At 53.1% G+C, this 24,477-nt stretch overlaps 1 protein-coding gene across 5 annotated transcripts in view; it reads right to left on the reverse strand.

Annotated features, from left to right (window-relative positions):
• Smarcd3 (SWI/SNF related, matrix associated, actin dependent regulator of chromatin, subfamily d, member 3) overlaps positions 1 to 24,477 on the reverse strand; it is a 33,021-nt gene that overhangs the window by 5,272 nt on the left and 3,272 nt on the right. For 2 of the 5 annotated variants that reach the window (XM_026789418.1, XM_026789419.1), the window contains one exon: positions 897 to 1,108. In XM_026789418.1, the coding sequence (XP_026645219.1) occupies positions 897 to 1,108 (212 nt within the window). Of the gene's footprint in view, positions 1 to 896; positions 1,109 to 3,904; positions 4,520 to 24,477 lie in introns of those variants that run through there. The other 3 variants (XM_026789417.1, XM_026789416.1, XM_005367430.2) reach the window with 3 other exon arrangements.

Consider the following 24,477-nt stretch of genomic DNA (forward strand, 5'->3'; position numbering starts at 1 on the left):
GCCACTCATTAAAGAAAAAAACCGCCCCATTCTTAGACTGGGCAAGCCTCTCATGAAAGGATTTCAAATAAATTGTCCACACAAAACTGTTAATTTATACACAAGTCAAAGAGTTATTTGCTATAGAAGATAATGATTCACTTTATAAAATAATTTATCAAGGGACACCTATAAATGATTTTTCTTGATGTGTAAAAACTACTTAATAACGAGGTAAAATTGATATTACACCTTGTATAAGAATCCATCTGTTGTGCAAAAAGAAGCATGTGTGTTTGGCTAAATACTGAATCCCATAGGGATCTTGCCAACAGTCATCTGGGGCCACGGGAGTGCCACCAACTTCTCAGACTAGGAAATAAACTGGTCCGGTGGCCTGGAGGCAGAGCTGGTCCCTCAGAGGAATTACACCGCCTATTCACACCCACTGCCAAGACAGGGACTGTTCAGGTCTAGAGGAACTCTGATGCAGCCTGGGATTCGGGACTGGCAGGGAGGTACCGGAGGACCACACTTTAGAAAACACACCGCTAGAGCTCAGCCCTCAGTCTGTTGCCAGCCCTGCCTCTCTCCCCAAAGACTAAAGCATCACCTAGAACTTGGGGTAAAGGACTGGAAAAAGGATTTAGCAGGTGACAAGCAGGAGAGCGAGAGGTGCGTGCAGAGAAGGGACACTGGCAGCTGACTATCGCAGCCTGTCTCCACCGTGGGCACACAAAAGAACCAGACCAGTGCCCCCTAAGCCCTCCCCAGAGAGTATCAAGCCAGAATGACTTGGTCGCTGCTAACATCCTTTCTTGGCTTCCCATACCCATCACTCACCCACCTGGTCCCTGAGGCTTCTTCCTGCCCGCCCCTGCCCGCCCTTCCATGCCGGGGTGAGGGGGGGCACTCACCTGCGGCTCCGCGCGGGGGCGGTGGGCACAGGCTGGCCCTGGCCCTGTGGCTGGGTCTGCCCGGGCGGGGGCGCTGCTCGCTTGCGGGCGGGCTCCATGCCCGCGGGGGCCAGGCCGGGTCGCACGGCGGGGCTGCCCATGTACGGGGAGCCCGGGGGGCCCATGGGCGCCCCCTGGTGGGGCATTCGGGCTCCAGACGGCATCCCGGGGCGCTGGGGGGTGGGGCAGGAGGTGAAGCAGAAACCGGCGCCGGCAGGTCAGATTCGGTCCCGACCCCCAGGCCAGCGTGCTGCGTCCCCGCCCCTCTCCAAGACCCGAGGCTGGTAACCCTGCGCTGAACGAGGAGTGGGAGTGATTGGTGGGAGGGGCGGGGGCGCGGGAATCTGCGCTGCTCTGGAGGAGGGGGCTCCGTCTCCTAGCAGGAAGCTAACTGAAGCCAGGCAATTGCCCAGGGCAAAGCCTAGCCTCGGAGCCGTGCAAGGTACCGCAAAAATGAATATTAATGGCGCCTTTCAATCTTTCAAAGGATGTTCACATCCGAATGGCCCTCTGCAAGCTAGTCAGAGCAGGTCTTTTCATCCCCAATTGACAGATGGGGCAACTGGGGCTCAAAGCGAAAGGCAACCTCGCCAAGGTCATCCCAGCTCGTTCCGGCAAAGGCAGCACCTGACGGGCGCTGCTTCGAGTTGCTGAGCTCCTGAGCTCACGTCCACATCCCACTTCTGGGGCTTTTAGCCCCCTCTCCCTTTCAGGGCCCCCGGTTTTGGATCCTTGGTCTCAACTCCTTCAGCGGACTCCAAGTCTCTGACTTAGCCTGCCTCCTTAATTTTATTTCTTCCAAGGTGATTCAAGAAGCTGGGCAAGGGCACCTGAGGGTCTGAGTTTTTGAATGGCAAGTGGGGGACTGGGCTAGAAGTGGGCTGCGGGGCGCGCCAGCGGCTGGGGGGCAGGGATGGTTGAAGGAAGCTGCATCAATGTTAGCATCCATTTCTCCTTCCTATCTGCCTACATCATAACCCCTTTCCCTTCCCATCCCAGCAAGGGTAGAAATTGGAGGGAAAGGAGGCGGGTTGTATTTTCCCGGCCACCACCTCTAGGCAATCAAAACAGATGAGGTGCAAATCCAAGTGGAGTGTTTCAGAGTCCACTTGTTCAGGCCTGGGAAGGGAATTGAGGTTTAAGGGCTAATCAAGAGGTAGGACTGATTCAGAGGAATAGGGAGGTGATGGGGGTACAGACTCTATTATTTAAACACCCCCATCTCAGGCTAGGGATATAGCTTGGTACAGTGCTTGCCCAATACACATGAAGCCCAGGGTTCGATCCCCAGCACAAAATAAACTGCACATGGTGGCACACACTTGTAATCCCAGTCTCAAGGTGGAGGCAGAAAGATCAAGACCATCCTCCCCTATATAGTGAGTTCGAGGCCAGCATAGGCTATAGGAGACCCTGTCTCAATATAAAATAAACAAACACAAGACACTCCTCATCTCATCCCAGGACCAAGAAGCCCCAACCCTAACCCCCAGGCTTCCTTTCTCACCCCAACTCCCCACCTTCCCACCCCAGCACTGTTCATCCCTAAGGTCTCCACCCTCTGCCAGCAGCTGTCCCTGCCCATCTGTCTACAGGGAAACCAGTCAGTCCCTGAGTCTGCCTCCCCCATTCCACCTGACTCTGTCACTCATACCACCAATGCCACCAGGGTGGAAACCATTCCCCACTACTTAGGGGCCCTTGATCACTGAAGAACTGAACCTCCAAAGTTGGCCATAGTCAAATCCATAGTAGAGCCTCTTCTTCGCCCCATGGGATTCTAAAGCAACTCCCCAAGCAGCCAGGTTTAGGACGGGTAACTCCACTAACCCACAGGACCGCCTTGGGAAGTGCACCCCAGAGATCCCTGCGGGCAGAGGACAGGCTGCCACAGGGAAGCCGGCTCCCCTATCAGCTGCTCTCCTGTTGTCAAGGCCACTCACTGATACTGTCTCGTTTACTGAGAGGCCCTGAGAGGAAAGAGCCTTCGGGGGCTCTGCCAATAGTACCACCATGACTAGAGGTCAGGATTTGGGGGCCCTTGCCTCTCTCAGAGAAGGTGCTTCCTGGAGTCACAACCAAATTTGGCCATAGTAAATCTGACTGATTCGCCCCTCCATCGCATATCCCTAAGCCTGGAACCCCTTACTGTCAGGCTCTCCAGGGACTCAACTCCATCATCTACCTCCTTAGGTCCCTGGGTACACTCTGGCTTTTCATGTGTGTTCACATGTCTGTGGCAGGACAGCATAGTTGTCATCCCTTTGGTGTCTAGGCCTCGTGTGTCCCCAACTCCAGCCCTTCACACCTTTGAGGTTTTAAGGTCATCAAGTTCTGGTGGCTGAGCCTGCCAAGGGATCCTCTGACCTCTTTAACTTGGGGTCCATCTCTCAAGTAGGCCTCTCTCAGCTCAGACAGCAGGGCCAGGTCCTCAGGACCCTCTTGCTAGGATGCTGAGGTTGCTCAGTCAGAGAGCTTTTGCTCTCAGGTGCCTCCAGGGTCACCTGCTCCTAGTTCCTCAGAGCCAGTCAGAGTGACACTGTCCCAGTGGATGAACAGGGACAACAGGCAGCCCAACCCTAGTTGTGTGTTCCAGTTGCTACCCCACCCCCACCCCAGGGCAGGGGTAACACCTGGGGCCACCAGTAAAAGAACAGGCGACGTGTCAGCTACAGAGACCCACCTCTTGGGGAGATACAGTGCTCACATCCCACCCCTTGCCCCTGACAAGAGCCCAAGCCGACGCGACGCCTCTCTTCCCCGCCGCCGCGCGCCCATCCCCAGCCGACCGCTTGGCGACGTGTTCGGATGCCAGGGCGCCAGCAAGGTCCCAGGGTTGGGCCATGACCGTGCGCCCCCCAACCAAAGAGGTGGGAGAGCCGAAGCGCGCCGGCGGCCCCTCCCGATCATCCCTCCATTCAGCCCGAGCCAGCTCGCTCACCCTCCCCCGCTAACTTTCCCCCACTCACCACCCCATGGACCAGAAACTCAAAAAGTTTGCTTTTCGTGGCTTTGCGCGCCCCTCCGGCAACTTCGTCCGCGGCCATCGGGGTGGGCTCAGCGGCTCCTCTCACTCTCTCTCTCTCTTCCTCTTTCTTTCCCTTTTCTGCCTTTTTTTTCCTCCAACTCTCCCCTCTGAGTCCTGCTGGGCTCTCTCACACTTCTACTCGAGCGGAGTGGGGAGGGGGCCCCTTCAGGGCTGCCCTGACGGCCCACGGCCCACGCCGCCGCCGCCGCCCGCCCGCCGCCGCCGCCGCGGCTGCCGCATTCCTGCACTGATAAGACAGAAATAGTCCGGCGGCCCGGGGTCTGCCAGCGACGCGGCGGGGACAGAGCAGCCCTCCCGTGCACCCCGCGTGGTCCAAACGGCGCAGATAAGCTGCAAGCCAAGCCGATCCGCTCGGAGGCTGTGAGATGGGCAGCGGCGCAGCGCCCAGGCCGCCGGAGGCCCACCGGTGGCGACACGGGGAGGGAGAACCGGGGGAGGTGACAGGGGGCTCGCCGGCCACCCTGCCTTCGCCACAAATAGTTTCTTGGTTAGGGAATTCGCCGACAGGGCCAGGCAGAGAACAAGCAGTTCCAACTTTCTTCCCCCAAGTGGCTCCTGCCGCATTTCTGAGGCCCTTTCCCCAGGGACCAGGCAGGCCAAGTAGGGAAACATTTGCTGGAAGGAATCGGGGGGGGGGGGAGCCCGAGCCCGGAGGAGGCCTTGCTCCTGTCCCAGGGCCGGCCGCGGTGGGTGTGCCGGGCTAGGCGGGTTCCCGGGCGTCCGCAAGATGTGTGTGCCCTTGTCTCGCACGCCGTGTGTCTGCACCCTTTTGTGGCACGGCGCAGTGGCTGTGGGTGTGGATGTTTATGTGCGTGCACTGACAAACGCCGGGTCTGTGTGCTTCCCTCCACAAGAGCCGCTGTGCCTGCGCGCGTGCGTGTGGGGCAGGACACGGCCTGTGTCTTTCAGCTCTGTGGGAGTCTATTTCTGGGCTTCTGAGTCTTTGTTTGTTTCTGTGTGAGAAAGAGAGGGCAATAGGGGAAGTATTTCCGAAAAGGGGACATGGATTGGGCTCATGAGAACAGGAAGAGTAAATGTGGAGAACGGTGCCGAGCCAGGATGGGTACTTGGGTGGGTAAGAAGGAAAGAATGAGGCAAACAGGGTTTGATGGCTTTGGCATGGAGACCCAGAGAGGTTGGGGGGTGGTGAGGTCCGCCCCAGTACCGAAGAGAAAGCAGGAGTGTGGAGTGGAAAAATGAGGGAGCCCCAAAAGGGATCATGTGGAGAGAACTGGCCGACCCCGGAGTGGAGGAAGAACAGAAGGGAGGGGGCAGATAGTGAGATCCTCAGACTGAACTCAGGCCCCGCCCATGCCAGAAGCCACGCCTGTTCCCACCTTCTGGAGGAGGAGCCCACAGGCTTTGGGACAACCAAGGGTCACATTTATGGGCTTGCTGGGACTGCAGCTGTCAGAATTCAGATGAAGGAGGGGATTTGTGGGAACACATTAAAACTGAGCCCTCAAGACCCAGCATTGCATCGAGGGGTCCTAACCTTTGGCCCTTCAGAATGTCTTCACTGGTCAGGGCAAGGCACAGAGGGCTGGTTCTCCCAGGAGTCTTTATGGCCAGCACCTAAATTTCCTGGAGGTCCGGGTAGTATGCCTAGCTGTCATTGTCCTTTCGGGTGCCCACTGTTACCGTGAACGATTAGAGAGAACATTTTGTTCACATAGGTGCTGCGGGACCCACTGGTTCAGGGTTGGCTGACCCCGGCAGCCACAGACGCCGGTAGCTGGAGTGATGATCTGCTTGGGTGCCGCTGCTCCTCCAACCCCCACTCACCCCCTAGTCTGAGGCTCTTCTGCCCTTGTGTAATGTCTCCACTTGCCCTCCGCCTGTCCCAATCCTTTAAGGTCAGGTCAGACCCTGCTTCCTGCAGGGAGTCTTCCTTGGTCTCACTCATGGGAACACATCCTGGTCTTCTCCAAATGGCCAGTATCATCTATCTTGTCCAGAAACTGGGCTAATGCCTCATGTACTCTTGGCTTCAGGTGTGTTGGGTTTGGTATCCCAAGGAGGCTGTGACTCCTGAGGGCAGGAGACATGCGCCCATGTCTCCCCCAGGCTTGGGTACAGGTCCTCTACAACACCGAAAGTTGAGGGCACCTGCGAAGTGCAACAGGCCAGTGATGCAGGTGGTGCCTCTGCCATTTACCCGAAGATCTGAGTCATCACAGCTACCTCTACCTTTACTTCCAGCAGGGACTGGGAAACCCCAGTCCTTGGAGTGGGGCAATACCGCTAGGCTTTAGGAAAAGCAGGGTGTCCTCAACTTTTAGAGCTACCTCTTGGGAAAAGAAGATAGTAGCTGGGCTGTCATCTCAGCTTTAGGGGTCTGGGATGACCAAAGGAGAAAGGGGCACAAGGTCTGTGAGTGAGCTGAGAGATTACAGGGGTGGTCTTGGTGGTAAAGGATATTGTGGGACGTGGTTTAACCAATGGCTGAGTGAATACCAGTCCTAGGAAGATGGAGAGCATCAGTCAGGTCCAAACCATCCCTCTAGGGTATCATACTGCACAAACGGCAGCTAAGTGTACACAACCCGAAACACACACCTAGGGGCACATATATGACAAACCGCCACAGGGACAAGGGGCCACATGTATGTGCACATACAGGCACACCTTGACCTCCCCCACCAAGACGCTGGGTTCACAAGCGAGCAGACACATTAGCATGCTCTTCTAGCAGGTCCGGTGCGGGGGGTGTGGGGGTGTGTGGGGGGGGCGGGGGTTCTTGGTCAGGGAGCCCTTCTCACAAAGACCAGAATCCCCACCAGCTCAGTGCTACTAGGGCGCTGGGCAGCAACATGCCGCCCTCAGTGCCTGCGGAGAGCCCGGACTTCTTCCAACCCGACAGGGCGCAGGCCACACCCGGGCAGGCCTAGAGCGTGTCTGGGGCAAGGGGAGGGCGGCCTGCGAGGCTGCCCGGAGCCGGAGTCCCCCCTGTTGTCCCCCCATCTCTCCTTCCCTCGCAGAAGCACGACCAGCACCAAATGGCAAAGCGCCGCTCCCGGCGCAGGGAGCGCTGCGCTGCGGCCCGCGGGACGGACCCGGCCGCCTCGCCCCCAACCGTGCGGAGCGAGTGGCCACAGCCGGTGCACTGGGGGCCCCGGGCCGCCGGCCTTGCACCGCCCTCCCTCCGCCCGCACCGGTCCCCGGCCCGAGCATGCGCGCTGCGGCCTCCCTCCCGGTGAAGGTCAGCCCAGGGCCCAGCTGCAGGACTCCACCGCGGCCAGGGGAGGCGGAGAAGGGAAGGAGGGATGCGGGAAAGAGACTTAACTCCTTCTCTGCGGGAAGATGGCCACCTAGACACAGCCCGAGTCCAGAGTCTTGTGCTCCCTCCCTCTGTGGAGGTCCCGATTGGGGACAAGGAAGGGGGGAGTTGAGGAGGGGGTGGGGAAGGGGGAATGGAGGGCTGGAAGAAGGGAAGGGAAGCTGGCTGGGAGAGGAAGGGAGGGAGTGGGGGGAGGAACAAAGGCGAGAAGAGGGAGAAAGGGCGGCTTGCCAGAGAGACCCCTTTCTCTTGTCAGCTTTCCCTATACCCCAGAAGTAAAACTTCCCTCAGAGGGATACAGTTACCCTTATTTTATTGGGGAGAGTGTAAAGAGAGATTATTTGCAGATCTCAGGGCCGGGACTTCTGATTTCTGTGACATGGTCCATCCCAAATCTAAGCAAGCCCCACACCCTTCTCCTTAGGTCATGAAATCCTGGGACTTGTAAGGGGACCCAGAGTCTGGTGACTAAGCTCCAAGTCCCCTGGAAACTCTGTCTAGAACTTAGAGCCAGGCCCAGTTCATCAAATGGTAGGAAAGGCCTCTGAGACCTCAACAGTCTCACTTCTACCCCACCTGAGAGGCAGATACAATCCTTCTGTGGGAACTATCACAGTGGCTCCCCTGCCTGAGCAGCTGTGTGCTCCCGTTACTGTCAGGACACATCTGTGCCCATTACACAGCCTACTGCTTAAGAGGAGCTGTCTCTGTGTAACTTTGCCTTTCTGTGTTTTGCATGTGCACACACACACACACACACACACAGCAAATATGAGCGAACAAAAAAACAAAGAAAAAAATAGGACACCAAAACAGTTGTGTGACCTTGGATGAGTTGCTGTTATCTGCCCGCTCCTGCTTCCTCAGGAGTAACAGGAGAGTCTTGGCCCAGGGATTCCAGGGCCTTTCTTGCTCAGAGATCCAAAGACTCCAGACAGAAAAGAACTGAGGCAGACAAGAGGGAAGGGTGGGGAGGGAGGGGCGGAGAGGCGTGGGGACACAGCTCCATAACCAGTGGGTGCTGCTCCTAGCGAGGCCTGAGCTCCTCTGTGAAGTCCTCAGGGACACCGGGCCTTCCCCCCCCCCCCCCCCCCTCCTTTTCTTTGAGTCACTCTCTGTCCCTTGCCACACCTCATTTGTGCCCTCAACACCACATACCACACCATGGGCCCCCTGCCACGAGGGAAAGACCTTACCGTGGGGTCCCCAGGGTCCTGCGCCGTGGGCAGGTACATGATAAAGGTTAGCTGAAGGCACGGTCCTCCTTCCTCTCTGCCTGCGTGGGTCTGTTCAGTCTAATGGGATGCTCCTTGACACCCCTCCCACCCCCACACACCGCACACACAATGAACTGCAAACATCGGGGAGCTGAGGCTGCTGGTCGCAGGAGGAGCACAGAGCCGGCCTCTGGGGCTCTGAGCATCCCGCTGGCCCAGAGGGAAGGCACGTTTTGGATTCACAGCCAGTTTTCTTTCATCCCCTCAAGGCCCCCCTTAATTAGGTGGTCTCTTGGAGCAGGTCACTCTGAATAGCTTAAGGCGCTGTGAAAAAAAATAAAAAGGAGCCACCCCAGGCTGGGTGCCCATCTCTGAGGATATGACAGGTGTGTGGGGTCATGTTTCTGTGCAGTCTTGAAGGATGCTAGCACCCACCGCACCCCAGTGTGGCTCTGCCTGTAGGCAGGACTGCATTAGTAGTTGAACTAGGTGGTACCCTGGGAAGAAAGGACATGTCCCACACAGTCACCATGCCTCCTCCTTGGGCAACAGCTTACAGGTTTGGCTAGAGTCTAGGGCTTAGAGACGACTCCAAGACTCAGGAGCAAATTGCAGTGGAGAGGGGAATAGGCTGGGCCTGGACACACAAAGCTACAAGCTTTCCCCTCTCCTCTTCTGGAGCTTGGAGCCAATGGAGGCACTCTGGGCCCCTTCCGTGGGGCAGCCCACCATCCCCACTATAGCCTCTTTCGCCCTCCGAAGCCTCACATAGTATCCAAATGCTCTGCTCTAAGGGAGTCCACCACTGCATGTCCCAGACTTCTTGACTATTTGAGCTGTCTGCAGATGCTAGTGGAGTCCTCAGTGTTTGCTGCTATGAAGCTGAGGACAGATTCAGGAAGAAGCCCTGTGGTTTCCTGGAGGTTTGCTCATGTCCTCAATTCTAACTCTGTGTCCCTAGGAATGCCCCAGTCCTCCTTGAGAGAAACACCTGTCCTCACTTCTGACCAGGATGCCATCTGGTGTCCCACTGTCCCCTGCTGAACTCTGGAAATGCAAGGGAGATGCAGAATGATGGGAATTGAACCCAGGGCCTCATGAATGTTAAATCAATTCTTTACCACCATGCCACACTGCAGGTCAACTTTATTCCATAACGTGTACCATTTTAACCTTCCTTCAGTATACCCTTGCCTATCTTCCCCCTCACCCTACAGTCGACATTCAGTCTCTAGTGAACCCTTCCTGCCAGCACACAACAGGATTGTTTCCCCATCCTTTCGGACTCTCCCCACCCTACTTCTTGCAATTTCAGTGAAACTTCTCAAGAGTGTATCTGTATTTGTTATCTTTCCTTCTGGAACTCAAATCCTGGTGGATGGACATCCCACGGAGAGTGTCCCTATCAGGAACACCAGTGGCCTCCATGTTGTCCAATGCCACCACCCCAGGCTGTGTCTTGCTTAGCACACTACAGTGTTTGACCAAGGAAACTGCTTCCTTCCCTGCTATCCTCCTGCCTCCAGGATGCCCTTCCTCAGGCTTCTCCTCTGTCCTGCTCCTCATGTTCCCTCTCAATATTGGGGAACCACAAGAGGAAGAGCTCAGCTCCTAAAGTCCTCTGTCAGGTCTCACTGACTGGTACCACCACCTCCTGAAGGTCCGTTCTCACTAGGTACCAGGTGTTGACCTCTGAAGTTTTCCTGTAACCCAGGACTTTCTCCCAGTCCTCAGGCTGCTGATTCTAATTGTTGACTCAGCATTGCAACTCAGTTCTTTAACTGACAGCTCAAACTTAATTCCTCATTAAGTTCTACCTCACTCTCCACTCTTTCCCTCTTCCAGTGGCCCAGGTCCCCAGTTCTTGAGCCACTCTAAGATCCCAACTTTCTCTCATACTTACATTCACTCTGAAAAGATAATTCCCCTGGCTCTGGTTCCAAAATCCAAGTTTCTCCCCCTTCTCCTGTTATCCCCTAGGTCAAAACCACAAGTGCTAAGCGGTCAGCTTCCCACCCTGCCTCAGCCTGCTCCTGGCACTGCAATCAGAGGGGTGCCTTATGCAGGCACTCAACAAGCCAAGCTGTATATATGTGTCTACGCATAGGAAGAATGGGCGGAACAGGGAGGCCCAAGCTTCCTTCAGCTGCAGCATGTCCAGTTGTGAAGTTCTGATAGCCAAGAACAAGATGCTGTCACCCATCAGTAAAAATCACAGTTGCTAAAAGAAACCAAAACCACAAAAAGGGATACTTGGTGGGGGCTTGGGCCCCCCAGGCTCCCTATCTGATTTCCAGTAAGACCCAAGTCCTGCAGTGCTCCTCTGCCCCCTCCCCCACTCTTGCTCTGGCCTCCTGACTCTCTCCTTGTAGCCTCTTGTGGCTCTTTGGAAGCTAGGTAGTTTCCAGCTTCACCCTGGCTCTCTCCGTCTACCTGGGGTGCTTTTCCTCCACCGCCTGCAGGGCTCTCACCTCCTGGAGATCTGTTCTCATCTGGACACAGTCTGTACCACTACTGAAAACTATAGCCTTAGACTGGGCATGAAGGTGCACACCTTGATTTCTGTGAGTTTCTGGCCAGCCTCATCAACACAGCAAGTTCTGAGCCAGCCACAGCTCACAGTGAGACTCTGTCTCAAGCAAAATAAAACAACAACAAAAAAAATACTGTAGCACTTAGCTGGAGAGATAAGTCAAGGGGTAAAGGGCTTGCTTCCACGCTGTAAGTTCGATCCTCAGGATGCACAGTGGAGGACAAACACTGACTCAGGCACCTTGTCCTCTGATCTCCAAGTGTGCACCATGGCCCATGCACACCTCCACCCGTTATAAAGTAATGAGAAGAAACCTGCATCCTCCCTCTCCCCTCCAAGAGCCTTACTGCTTTTACTCTGCTCAGTTTCCTTTAGAGCTCCCCTAGTCTATATAACCTCCTTCTGGTTATGTTAATGCTTCTCTCCCCATCTTTATCCCCCGCGCCATTAGGGTGCAGTCTCCCAAAAGGTAAGGCTTTTTCCCTGTCCTGTTTGCTGATAACTCTCAAGTATCTTGGACATAGCAGAGACTGCATCTAATCAAAGATGCAGAGGAAGCCGCCTACTCCAGTCAGTCTGGGATCTGAAGCATGCTTCCCTGCTGGGTAAGGCTCCTGTCTGAACCAATGTTATCTCAGTAATAACAACACATCTTCCATTTGCATAGAACTTCTTCACTGTTGGCCAAACACTTTCACACATTAACCTGCCTGGTCCTCACAGACACCTCAGGCGCCTGCCTGAGAGACTTTCTAATCTAAAGATAAGGAGAAAGGTGTTCTCAGAGCCACGTGACTTACCAAAGTCACCGTGAGGTTACAAACTGGGCATGCCTATCAGACCTCTGATATAGAGGCTCCTGGGTCTCCCCTTCATCTCAAGCTGCCTCCCCAGAATCTTCTGTGGAAGGAACACCTGTCCAGGAGTCACAGAGTCACACACTGGTATTCCCACCTTTCCACACACCTGCCTTGTTAATGAAGGATGCCAAGGGCTGGGAAATGGCTTAGTTAGGAAGTGTTTCCCATGCAAGTACAAAGATCTGGGTTCAGATCCCCAGAACATGCGTAAAATCTTGGGCCCAGTGAAGTACGTTTGTAACCCCAGCATTCGGAAAGCAGAGATGGACAGATCCCTTGAGCTAGCTGGCTAGCTAGTCTAGGCAATCAGTGAGCTCCAGCTTCACAGAGAGACTCTGTCTCAAACATGAAGTGGCGAACAATAGAGAAAGACACCTGACTTCAACCTCTGCCTCCACAGACACATCAACAGGTGTATTCAGTTACTACAGCCAGAGCACATCACAAACATACGTGCACACAAAACACATCATGCAACCCCCCACCAGGAGAGTGCATAAGCATGTGTGAAGGAAGTCAAGACTCCTGGAAGCCTGTGCGTTACAGCTGATTCACTTTTGATTATTTCTTGAACACCACCCCCAAACTCAAGCACATTGTTTCCAACATATAAATCTTCAGAGAGTCACCACCAAGTTGTCTAAGATAAATGTCAGCGTACTTATGGCGGTCTCCCTAGCTCCTGTGTAAAATTCTTGGTTAAATTTGAAACCAGGACAGGCTCCAAAGCCACAGAGAAACCCTGTCTCGAAAAACCAAAAAAAAAAAAAAAAAAAAAAAATTGAAACAAGCAAGCCTCTTGCCATGGGGCTCTTCCTGAATCGTGGCCAGATGTGCATCTATCTCTGTATCACGAGGAAGCATGTGCATGAATGATCAGGGTCACATAGCTCCCCGTCCCTCACCTCAGGCTGCTAGGCTTCAGAAGCTTATTGTCCTCGGGGCACACCAGCTCCTCCAGCCTTCCTGGAAACCAGAAGCTTGGGAAACTCAGAGGCTCTACCCTGGCCCTCAAGATGTGCACAGCAAGAGGCTGGCTATGTGTAATAGACTGTGGGACTCTCTCTGTCCCTTCCTCCCTCTCTTCCTCTCCCTGTGAGTGTGTATGTATACTGAATGTTCATGTGCATGGGTATATATGTATATGCAGGTGTGCATGCACGTGGAAGCTGGAAGTCATCCTCAGATGTCATTCCTCAGAAACTATATATCTTTTGAAAAATCATCTGAAGCTTGCTGATTAGTCTAAGTTGGAAGGCTAGCCAGCCCCAGAGAGGGGCCCATTTCTCCCAAGCACTGGGATGTGTATGCTATGATGTCCAGGCTTTTTACATGAACTAGGGATCAATCTGAGGCCCTCGTGCATGCACTGTAAACACTTCACCAAATAAGCTATCACCATGGTTCCCCGCATTCCTTGTGGAACTTGGTGAAAGTATATAGGGTCGAAAAGCAATAGGGAATGTGTGACAGGCCAAGGATGTCATAGTCAAAGCTGGTTCTGCCAGCTCCTTGTATCCCCAAACAGTACAGTCTGTGAGTGAGCAGAAACAAGTGTTCCTGGGGTCAAAGGCTCTGGTGGCAGCTAAGAAGCCTCCCTGTGGGCAGAGGGAGGAAGTAGGCCAGGCCTGTCTTCAGGGCCTAGACCAGTTTAGTATCCCACCCCTGACTTTTGCAAACCTTTGTAACAGGCAGCTGTTCTTCCAGAGTGCCCTTCTCTCTGAGACTTGTGGCAGTCAGTGCCAGTAGCAGGCAACAGGCCTTGCTCCTAGAACTGGCCCTTGCCTTGACCACTCTGACCTGGCAATCAACTGTAGGGACAGGGCTTGGACAACCTGGCCCCACTGCCCTGCCCTGCCCTGCCATCCTCTATGGCCCTAACCCACTGCCCTGGGCAGAGTCCCTGCAGGTAACACCACTGAGGCTGTAACACATGTCTTCTCCACTTCGGTAATTGGCATTTTGGGACATGACAAGCATGGTCTTTTTAGTACTGAGTTATACTTCCTGCTCCAGAGTGACTTTCTGTGGTGGCTCTCCTATGCACCGCGGGACGATTGAAGCATCCCTGGCCTACATTATCTTCTACCAGACTCTTTCTCCTCTTTCTCCGGAGTGATCATCAAAACACAGTCAGACACTGTCCCCTGTCTCTGGAAGGAGGGGCTGCCCCAGGATGAAAACCTCAGCACTACAGTCATGTCTTGGGATCACATCTGGCTCAGCATTGCCTTCTTTGACACCTTTGCGCCTCGTTTTCCTTATATGCAACACAGGGAGCCCTGTCTTGAGTCACCATGGCTGAGGTTACAGACAGGTCCAATGATTGGCCCCACGCATGGCTACCCTCTTGGCCCCCCAGTGTCACTGCCCTCCTGAGCTGCCTTTACCTCATCCTGCAGGCCCAGCTGATCCTGCTGCTGGCTGATCCCTGCTAGGGCACAGTGGTAGCAAAAGAACTCCAGAGCCCTTCATCTGTTGGGGGGTGGTGAGGGGAGTGGGAAAGCTGCACAGATGCCCTGGAGGGAGCATGTGAGAGCTTGGCCAGGGCCCCTAGAAAACAGCCAGGCGATTACTCAAAATGACTAATTATGCGAGGCTCTGGGATCCCAGGGGAGTTGGACTCTTCCCAAACTGTTGGACACATCCCAGCAGAGAAGAGCCTAGAGCTACACCAGTGTGCAGATAGGTCACAACATGGGAAGCCTACATCCTATACCCTGAGATGAAGCTGTGTCTAGGAGAGGACCTCTCAGGAGTCACGCAGAAGTGTGCGCCCTGGGCATGAGTCTCAGGCAAACCCACAAGACCAACTGTCCGAGCTCTGAGTTGGGGGTGACAGCAGAGGCATCTATAGAAGAAAGCTGGCTCTGTGGACTCAGAGCTCCCTACTCTACACACTGTAAGTGTCCATGCCATGAGAAACACATCCCCCTGCCTCTGGGGACCCCTGCAGTCCCTGAATAGACAAGATGGGGTGGAGGCTTAGTGCCAGGAGCAGTTCAGACTCCGCAGTGGAAACAGGGATTCCCCACCCAGATAGGTGAGGCACAGAAGCCATCTTGGGTCATCTGTGCAGAACCATGAACTGGATGTGGAAAAAGAGTGGGTGGGAGAGTGCCATGGTTCTGGGGCACACAGAGAGGTAGCCTTCTTTTGGGAGAGGCGCCTTGGGGTTCAGGCTTTATCTTGCAAAGGGTCTTATGAATGACGGTATGGGAACAGATGGCAGGTGTCCAGAGACTAAACTAGGAAGAATTACAGCTGACACACGGGCATCTGCTGAGTCAGGAAGGGAGCCTGCCTCTAGGTTGTTTTTGTTTGTTTCAGGTAACCCAAGCAGGCTGGGAAACCTTTATGTAGCTGCGAATGACCTTAAATGTCTGATTTTCCTGCCTCTACATCCTGAGTACTGGGATTACAGGTGAGCACCATCAAACCTGTTTCATGCAGTGCTGTTGCTTGAATCTGAGGGCTTTGTTCCTGGCGGGCAAGTATTGTACTACCTGAGCCTATAGGCCGCCTCTGCTTCAGTCTGTATTGCAGCCTGAGGCTGGCTATAGGCAGATAGGCAGATAGGAGTGGGAGGAGGGAGTGAAGATGCTCCCAAATATTCAATTAGAAAACAAATAACCTCAGAGGGTAGAGGCAGGAAAACCAGGGGTACAAAGCTAACCTCAGTTACAAGGCAAGTTCTATGCCTGGGCTACATGAGACCCTGCTTCATGAATAGCAGAGGGCAGGGACTGATGTTTAAACCAAGCAAGGCTGAGGCTAAAACTGCGATTTCAAGCCCGAGTGAGAGCTGGAGACAAGAGGCAATGTGTCCCTGCAGTCACACAGCCAGCTCCTCCCCACCTTGGCTGCCAGTGGCCTCTGCAGCAGCTCACAAACATCCATAGCCCATGAAGCCCTGTGCCTGTGTCTCAAGTTCTATCTGCAGGAGGTCCAGTCTTCCCTCCCCTCTAGCTATCTCACCAGGCAGCGAGCTGGCCAGTGGTCTCAGGCCAGCACCAGGGCCCAGCATTTCCCATGTTTTTCTGTTGTCATTAGCGTCCTCTTCCCAGCCACCCTCACAGGCACTATGGGCTGAGGGTCAGGGTTCTGTCTCTTCCTGATCCTCCAAGCTCACTTGCATCATCTGCCTACTACCAGTCTTGGTCTGGGCACCCCCATCTCTCCCCTGGACCCAGCTCTTCACCCCCAACTCTCTTTAACCTGTTTCCTACACCATGGCCAGATCAATATTTTAGAAGGTATGACTAGGAACACAGTCCATCCTTTTAAAGATCTGACAATGGTTTCTATCACACTAATGGAATCTAAATTCCTTGCCCAGTTCTCAAACTCATTGAGCAGCTGTTACCTCAGAGCCTCTGCACATGCGTGAGCAGCTCTTTGGGGTGGAAAGTCACCCTCCTGAAGGCAAATTTGGTTCCTGCATAGAGAGGAGCAGATATCAGCCCCAGCCTTGGGGCAGTACCCCAGAACGGCAGCAGTGCTGGCCACAAGGTAGGGTGGAGGAGCATACCTGTGCAGCCTGTCCCAAAGCCCAAGGTGTGTGGCGGTGAGGGATGAATGAATCTTCCAGGACAGCCCACAGCCTGGGCTGGCAATAGTGGGAGTGCCCAGGGTACAATGAAACTGTCACCCCCTAAGTGGCTCTCAGTGAGCCAACCCTCCCAGCCCCTGTGAAAAGGAGGTGGCAGGAGTGAATGGTGACAAGAATGGAGCTGTGTCCCCTCCTCTGCTGGAGGCAGCAGCATGGTTGACTGCAGTATCTGAGCTGGGGGTCATCAGGAGGAACAGCACTGAATGCCAGAGTAGCTGGTGTCATATGAGGTTCTGCATGCTCCCACACGAGGAGGCCTGGAGCAGGCAGGCCGCCAGGGGCTCATCCTCCAGCACCTCAGTAATAGCAGTGTGCCCACTTGTTCCTCAGTACCTTGGTTCCCAGAGATTTGAGCCCTAGTCACCTCCCGAAGGTACCAGCCACCTCAGGATCATCTTTCTGAAGATCATCAGTCTCACATACTGAGGGCAGCTATTGCAGTTCCCGCCCCTGTGTGGGCTGAATGGTGGACCCCTAATTCTGGACACGTCCAGTACATCAGAATGTGAACTTAGAAAGAGACTCAATGGGGCTGAAGAGATGACGCAGCAGTGAAGAGTGCTGGTTGCTCTTCCAGAGGATCTGGGCTCAATGCTCATGGCAGCTCACACCTGTCTGTAACTCCAGTTCCAGGAGACATAACACCCTCACACAGACATACATGCAGCTAAAACATCAATGTAAATAAACTAAAATAATTTAAAAGAAAGAAAGAGACCACGGGTCACAGGAGAGGCCCTGACCCACTGTGACCAGTGTGCTAGAGGAAAGGCTCAGGACAATGGGCACAGAAGGGCGTGAAGAGGTCTGCGGTCATGTCTGTTGCTCAGGCTGCCCGTCTTGTGCAGGCCCAGCAGCCGTGGCACACTAGTTCACGCATACCGTCCTTTGGCACGCCTGTGGCTGGCCCCCGAGACATACCGCCAGGCCATTTGTGACCCTGACCTGGAACCTGAGAAGAGGGCCAGTTCTCTGAAAGGCATTGAATGTGACACCTTAGACATGTGCATTCTAGTAGTGCATCCCATGCCAGCCTCAACATACATACTGAATCTGAGTATCCCACAGATGTGTGGAGCCACATTTCCTCTGTGTGAAAATGGGCACACCTTGCCTGGGTAGTGTGAACAGCACGAGAGCAGGAGATGGTACAAGAACATTGTCTTCAGGTCACAGGGTCATGCTTGGTACTCACATATCCCATAACCCCATGTGCCTTGAAATCTCACACCTTTCTCCTTCCATTGTGCCCAAACACACGCCCACTCCATGCTTGTGAAGCAGCCCCTCATACTCAGAGACAGAAACAGTGGTTAATCCTGCCAGTGTGTATCTGGGAGAATCAGCTCATTGCTCTACTGGCTGGGAGCCTCTGGGTTCCAGGACTGATAGCTAACAGTCACCATCTGTGTGACATGCAGAAGTCTAGGGATGTGGCCATCCATCTTCTTCCAAATCATTGCTCATCTAAATCTCTACACTTAGTATTAAAAAGAGACAGAAGTTGGAGAAAGCCTCTTTATAGACTTCTCTATGCCAAGTCGGCTTCATTTTCAATTATTTTTTTAATATAAACATGTGATTTAAACAGAGTCTTAGTTTGAGTCCAGGCTAACCTTGAACTCTTTCTTTCTCCTTCCTTCCTTCCTTCCTTCCTTCCTTCCTTCCTTCCTTCCTTTTTAGACAGGGTCACCCTGTGTATCCCTAGCCTGGGACTCACTATGTAGACCAGGTTAGCCTGGAACTAACAGAGATCTGCATGCCTGTGCCTCCAGAGCACTAGGGGTTAGTCTTGAACTCTTGATCTTCCTGCTTTAGCCTCTCCAAATAGAATTATAGGTGTGTGCCACCGTGCCCGATCATCTTAATTCTTTCAAATATGTTGATAATAGCAACATCCAGCCAATGTCATGCTTGAGTTTTGTCTCAGCTCTTTATGCCACTGTAACCAGCAAAGGACACAGAGCAGGCTCACCAACCCTCTTCCCTGTTTAGGGCCAGTGGTTGCATAGCTGCCAGCACACCATTGCATTCATCCAGCCCTCCCAAATATACTGAGAGATGCTTCGTCATCCACCTCCAAATGGACATGCATTTCTGGGTGGAGGTCTCATAGCTGCCTCTGAGACAGGGCTAAGGGAGAGAAGACAGGTGGCAGAGCGAGGAGGGTTGTGTGTTGCTCTGGCCACACAATGTCTTTCAAAAAATATTTATTTTTGTATTTACGTATGTATGCATGCATGCATGTACATCTTGTTTGTGTGAACGTGTGTGCATATGTGTGCAGGCATGCACACAGAGATCAGAAGGGGGCATCAGGAGTCCTCTATCTCTATCTATTCCTTTGAGGCAAGGTCTCTCCCTGAACCTGGGACTCAATTTTTCTTGGCTAGGTTGGAAGCTAGCCAGTCCAAGTGATCCTCCTGTCTTTGTCTCTCAGAGCTGGGACTGCAGCTCATGGATGCCTGGCTTGTTATGTGAGTAATGGGATCTGAGTCAGGTCCTCACGATGGAGTAGCAAGAACTCTAAACTGATGAGCCGACTCTCCAGATCTCACACTGTGTCCTAAACACTTCTATTTGGTGCCACCCCTAAAATTTGGGAAATTTCATGGAAAAAGTTAGGTCTTTAGACTCTCTTAGAAACTTAGCAACCTGATCCCCAAAGTCAACCAATCCCTGTGGAAGCAACCAGAGGGAGTCAAGGAAGAGCTGCCCCTCTCAGAGAGGCTGGTCGCTCTCAAGGGACATATTCTCAACTCTCCATATTGCCTCCCCTGTCCTTATTTTGGGAGTTGCAACCCAAATGCCCTAGGGGCCCAGCTATGATATAAGAGAGTGGCGTGGGCTTTGTGCGAGATGATAAATGATAACCTTGAGCCTCACGGCTGTAAAGGGGGGAAGGAGCTGGGGTGGAGAGGGGCTGTATAAAGGGTGGCTGTTTGTCCTTTTGAGGACCAGCAGGGTTTGGGCACAGCATGGCTCTGAGGGCCAGATGTGGTGGAGATACCCTAGTTGGGTCTTTTGTCCTGATCACTGGGAAAATGACTTAGATTTCTGCACCTCGGTGTAATTGTCTTAGAAGCGACGGCAGTTCTAATCACATTTACACCACAGTGTTTTGAGACTCAATTAAACCAGGAAACAATTTTAAAGCCAGCAAGAAAGTCAAGCACCTACTCAAGCTGCCCACTCACCTGCTAGCTCTCCTTCCTGCAGGTGCCTGGGTCCTAGGGCCTGAAGGAAGCAGGCAAGGGCGGGGGTATCTCTCAAAAGCTGGGACACCATCCCCCTGGAGGGGCCAACTTCAAGTGTCTCAGGTGCCTGGGACTGTAACATAGTTGGTAGAGTGCTTGCGCAGCATGCACAAGGCTCTGGTTTCAAACTGAGAACCGCATGAAGTGTGACTGTAATACCAGCATTTGGGAGGTGGAGGCCAGCAGATCCTCAGCTACACATCAAGTTGAGGCCAGCTTAGGCGACACAAAACCCTGGTTCAAAAATGGCATCTAGGCATTTTCTTCTGAATTAGGAGTCCTAATAGGGCATGGGAAAAAGGGACACTGAGGCAAGAGAGAGCCAAAAACCCACAGTGATGTTCCCTGCAAGACTGGGGTAAGTTAGAAGAAAAATTACTTGGGGACTAGGTGACTGTGGTGGAGCGCTTGTCTGCTGTATGCTCAGGGCCCCACCTCTAATTCCTAGGAGCACAAATGCAACAAAGGAAACCACTGTGGAAGGCAATAAAGGAGTCCTCTGCAATATGCAGACCGAATAGAACGGGAGGTGTTGGTTATAAAGATGGACTAAGCTAAGATCAATCCCTGCATGAGTTCAGGGTGTAGCACAGGAAGGAAGCTGAGCAGTGGTGCAGTGAAGAGACCATGGACCTGGAGCTAAGGGAGCTGGTACTCCAGGGCTTATAGATGACATCTGCAGAAGGCAGGGCTGAATATTTATTCTAAGCCACGTGGTTACCAGGGATGCTCCCAGCTCTAGCTTCATGCAGAGAATTCTGCACTCATATGCATTGATTCTTTACAGAAAGGAAGGCTTTGTGATCAGTTCTGCAGACAAGACACTCACGTTTGAAGAACTAATGCCCGACACCTGCCCCCACCGTGTGTGTGTGTGTGTGTGTGTGTGTGTGTGTATGTATGTGTGTGTGTGCTTAACTATGTAGTACCTGCTAGCCTGCACTCAAGACAGTCCTCCTGCCTGAGCTCCCTGAGTATGGGCTGAAGGCATGCATCACCATGCCCAGCTCAGGAGATAAGCCACTGGTCTCCCACCACAAGTCTGTCCAGCCCTCAGAGGCCTCTCCAGAAGGCCAGAACCAATTGTTCCTCAGAGGAGGAACAGGGTGTGTCAGAGAGCAGCCCCAGCAGGGGTTGGGGGCAGAAAAGATCAGTCTCTGCAATCCTGGAGGTACAGGCCAGTCAGAGGGAGGGAAGCTCTCCCATCTCCATAGCAACACTTGGACATGGGATGAGTCTGACTGGAGAGGAGAGTCAATCTGACAGGGAGCTGCAGGAGAGGCCAGTTGTTAGGGACAAGAGCACATGAATGGGCAGTGGGGTGTCGAGTCACCGTGAGGCCAGCTGTACCCAGAGGGACCTCAGTCCCGAGTAAAGGCTCCTCGGCCTACAGGCCACCGTCCCACTCTTCTGCTCCTCATGCCAGGGATACTTTCCCTACTATGCAGGAAAGCACCCAAGCTAAGGCAAGCTCTGCACTGAGCCGCACCCCCAGCCTTTGGGTTTTCTTCAGAAGAGTCTGGGTGAGACCAGGATGGTGATAAAGTGTGGGTTACGGGGAAAGGGGGGAACTGAAGAAAAAAAAAACCACGGCAAATGTGCACTGGAGATCATATCTTTAAGGAACACTACAGTTAAATATTTAAATTTTAGCAGGTGCTGTGAGACTTAAGTGGGACCTCACTTCTAACCAGGGATGGGAGTAAGTCTCTCTCGGAGTGACACGTGACTGAATGCAACTGACCAGGGCAGGGGGTCGAGGAAGGCCATGGAGGCAGAAGGAATAGCAAGGAGTGCAAATTTGAGGTCATCCCGGGTTGTATGAGACCCTGTCTCAAGGGGAAGAAAGAAGTAGACGGAATGGGGAGATGAGTGGAAAATAGAAGCCAGTAAAGGGGACTAGAGAGACGGCTCGGCAGTTACCACTCTTGCTCTTGCGGAAGATCGGGGTTCACAGTGTCCATCTGGTGGTTCACAACCATCAATAACTCCAGTTTCTGGGGCTCCAATGAATTCTGGTGTACCAGGCATGCATAGAGTGCACATACTCATATACATACATACATACATACAAGCTAAACACTCATACATATAAAAATAAATAAATCTAAAAAATTAAAGCCAATAAAAGAGCGTGGTGACTGTCCTGAAGGACAGATAAGGAAGGGGATGGTGTGGCAAAGGTCATTCCCAGGATTGGATTTAAACACTGATATCACTGGTGTACAAGGGAATTTCCATTCTGCTCCTCAGGAGATGACCCTGGATTAACACATCCACCCTTCCCTTCACCTTTCTTCCCTATCTGATAAGGAGGGCATAAGGCTCACTAACAAGGTCATCAGGGGGATGTCAGGGCAGCTTTCCCTGCGGCCAGCCCTGTTCTTTTGAGGAACCCATAGAGGACAGGTCACTTGCTCCTGTTTCCATGCTCCAGGGACCTGAGCCTCAATCAGGGAAAGGTGGCCTTCCACACTCGTCCAGCCCCCCCCCCCCATTTGTCTAGCTTCTCTCGGTTAGTGAGTCCCTGGACTCTGGGTCTTAGAGGGTTTGGGTTCTATAGGGAAGGAGTGTGACTGCCTGGTCCTCCTTGTGCCTCAACTTATCTGCTAGACACTTGACATCCTTTATCCTCTGTAACACTGTCCCACCCCAACCAGGAGGCTGTGACTCTGGAGCCAGCTTTAGACTAACCTTCCTCTGCACAATGTGTATCAGACACATTGTATCACAATATTAATATATACTCACAAATACTAGCATAACAATTACTTCTTGAAAGTAGCAACCTCTTCTCCTAGTTGCTCTAAATTAAAACAAATTATTTGATTCTAATGTTATACACAGTTTTTGCCTCCATGCATATATATATACACGCACCACATGCATGCCTAGTGCAGGTGGAGGTCAGAAGAAGGCAGTAGATCTCTTAGAACTGGAGTCCCAGAACAAAACCTGAGTCCTCTGCAAAAGCAACAAGTGTTCTTACCCTCTGAGCCATCTCTCTAGCCCTTCGTCACCCTAACTTGTATCTTCGGGTTAGGCATGCTGCGTAAAGATCTATATGGCCAGAGAACATGACACCCTGTCCATACCCCAGCCCGGGGAAACTGCTAGGACACTGTTGAAGACTACTCAGCTTTGTTACATTATGTTCATTATATAACCCAACAAGAGACAGGCCAGAATAACAGTGACTTGATCCTTAGCTTAAGGAAGAATGAGTTTGTGCTTACACTAGCTTCACCCTGGGCCACAAGCCTTTCCCTCTCCATTCACCCTCGGTCCCAATTTTCCCTGCATCATTGACTTTGCAAGGTCCCCGGCTGGAACACAGGAGAGCGAAAGTACATCTGCCTGTGGCACCTTCTCTCTGCTTCTCTACCCTCGCTGGGAGCACACTGTTCCTCCCTCCAGGCCCCAGAATGTTCTTGAGTCTGGAGAAATGGTGCGATTGGGAGTCGATCCAAGTTTGTAAATCCCGGTAAAGGGCATGTGCAGAACCATGCTCGGGAGGCACATTCTCAAATTCCCCAGAAGTAAGTCTATGGCACAAGGAAACTGGTTTCACAGCTGGGAAAGAAGGGAACAGAGTGTGCATCATCCCAAATGGTAACACAGCTCAAGTGAGCAGCAGCTCTCCCACGAGAGTTTCCCAGAATTTCCATATCACTCACCATTAAAGGGTATTGGGGACAAGAGCTACAGTCCCTAGAAGATGTTTCTAGGCTTAGTGTCTACCAGCAGCCGGCAAACAGGAGTCTCATGTTGGCTCCTGTGTTTATTCCTGAGACTTTAGAATCCCACCAAAGCCCTGAGCCCACATCCCAGTGACACCTTCAATTCATTGCCTTTGCCACTTAAATCTCACTAACACTTGCAATGACACACCAAGTCCTTGGGGGCCAGCGGCCTGCAGCAGCTGCATACCCATCCACTGTATAGCCCACCAATGAGACACAGAGGGGCTTGTGAGCATCCAAATGCCTGTACCCGTGCCCTGGCCAGCAAAAGCCAGCCACCAAGACACATAAGGGTTGGTTTCATGTTCATGTGACTCTCAAGCCAAATACCAAACAAGCCCCATACTTTGCTAACTCATCTCTGGCAGGTGGGGGTGGGGTGTGAGTGTGCTGGGGCAGGAATCATCTAGTGGCCCAGGGTCCAGTTATCACTGCTCCAAGCCCCCGTCCTCTCGGCTTCCTTCTCCCTCCACTGCTGAGCCCTACAGTGAGGTCATGTCCTCCAGGTAGCCACCTGTGGCTGCTGAGAGCCCCTGGAGGCTTAATTCAGTACACCCCAAATGAGCTGCGCTTAATGAAGCTTATCACAGTAGGGACAGCTTCTATGTACCTGCCAAAGACCTCAGCAGTGTCCTCCCCACCCCCAACCTTCAGTGCAGTCTCCTCTGACTAACTAGAACTTTCAGATGTGGAGCCTGGGTTTGCTCTAAGACAGGGCTGCGGGATCCACCTGCAAACCCATTTGCAGTCCTCACAGACTTAGGAGGAGGTCCCTTGTCACCAGAGGTGCTGGTGAGGCTGTAAGGAGGTAGGAGTCCTGACTTTCCAAAGGGTAGCTGAAGTCTGAGACTCCCAGTGTGGGAGTGGGCGTGCCCATACCACGCATGCCCATTTCAGGGCTGTGGGTACCAGATGAGTTGCTCACAGCTACCATGTGGCTCTTCTGCTCTGAGGCAGGCTGGACTCAGCAGGCAAAGCCCTAGACCGTTTT

The sequence above is a fragment of the Microtus ochrogaster genome, unplaced genomic scaffold (assembly GCF_000317375.1).
Source record: "Microtus ochrogaster isolate Prairie Vole_2 unplaced genomic scaffold, MicOch1.0 UNK18, whole genome shotgun sequence".
In the NCBI taxonomy this organism is placed as follows: domain Eukaryota; kingdom Metazoa; phylum Chordata; class Mammalia; order Rodentia; family Cricetidae; genus Microtus; species Microtus ochrogaster.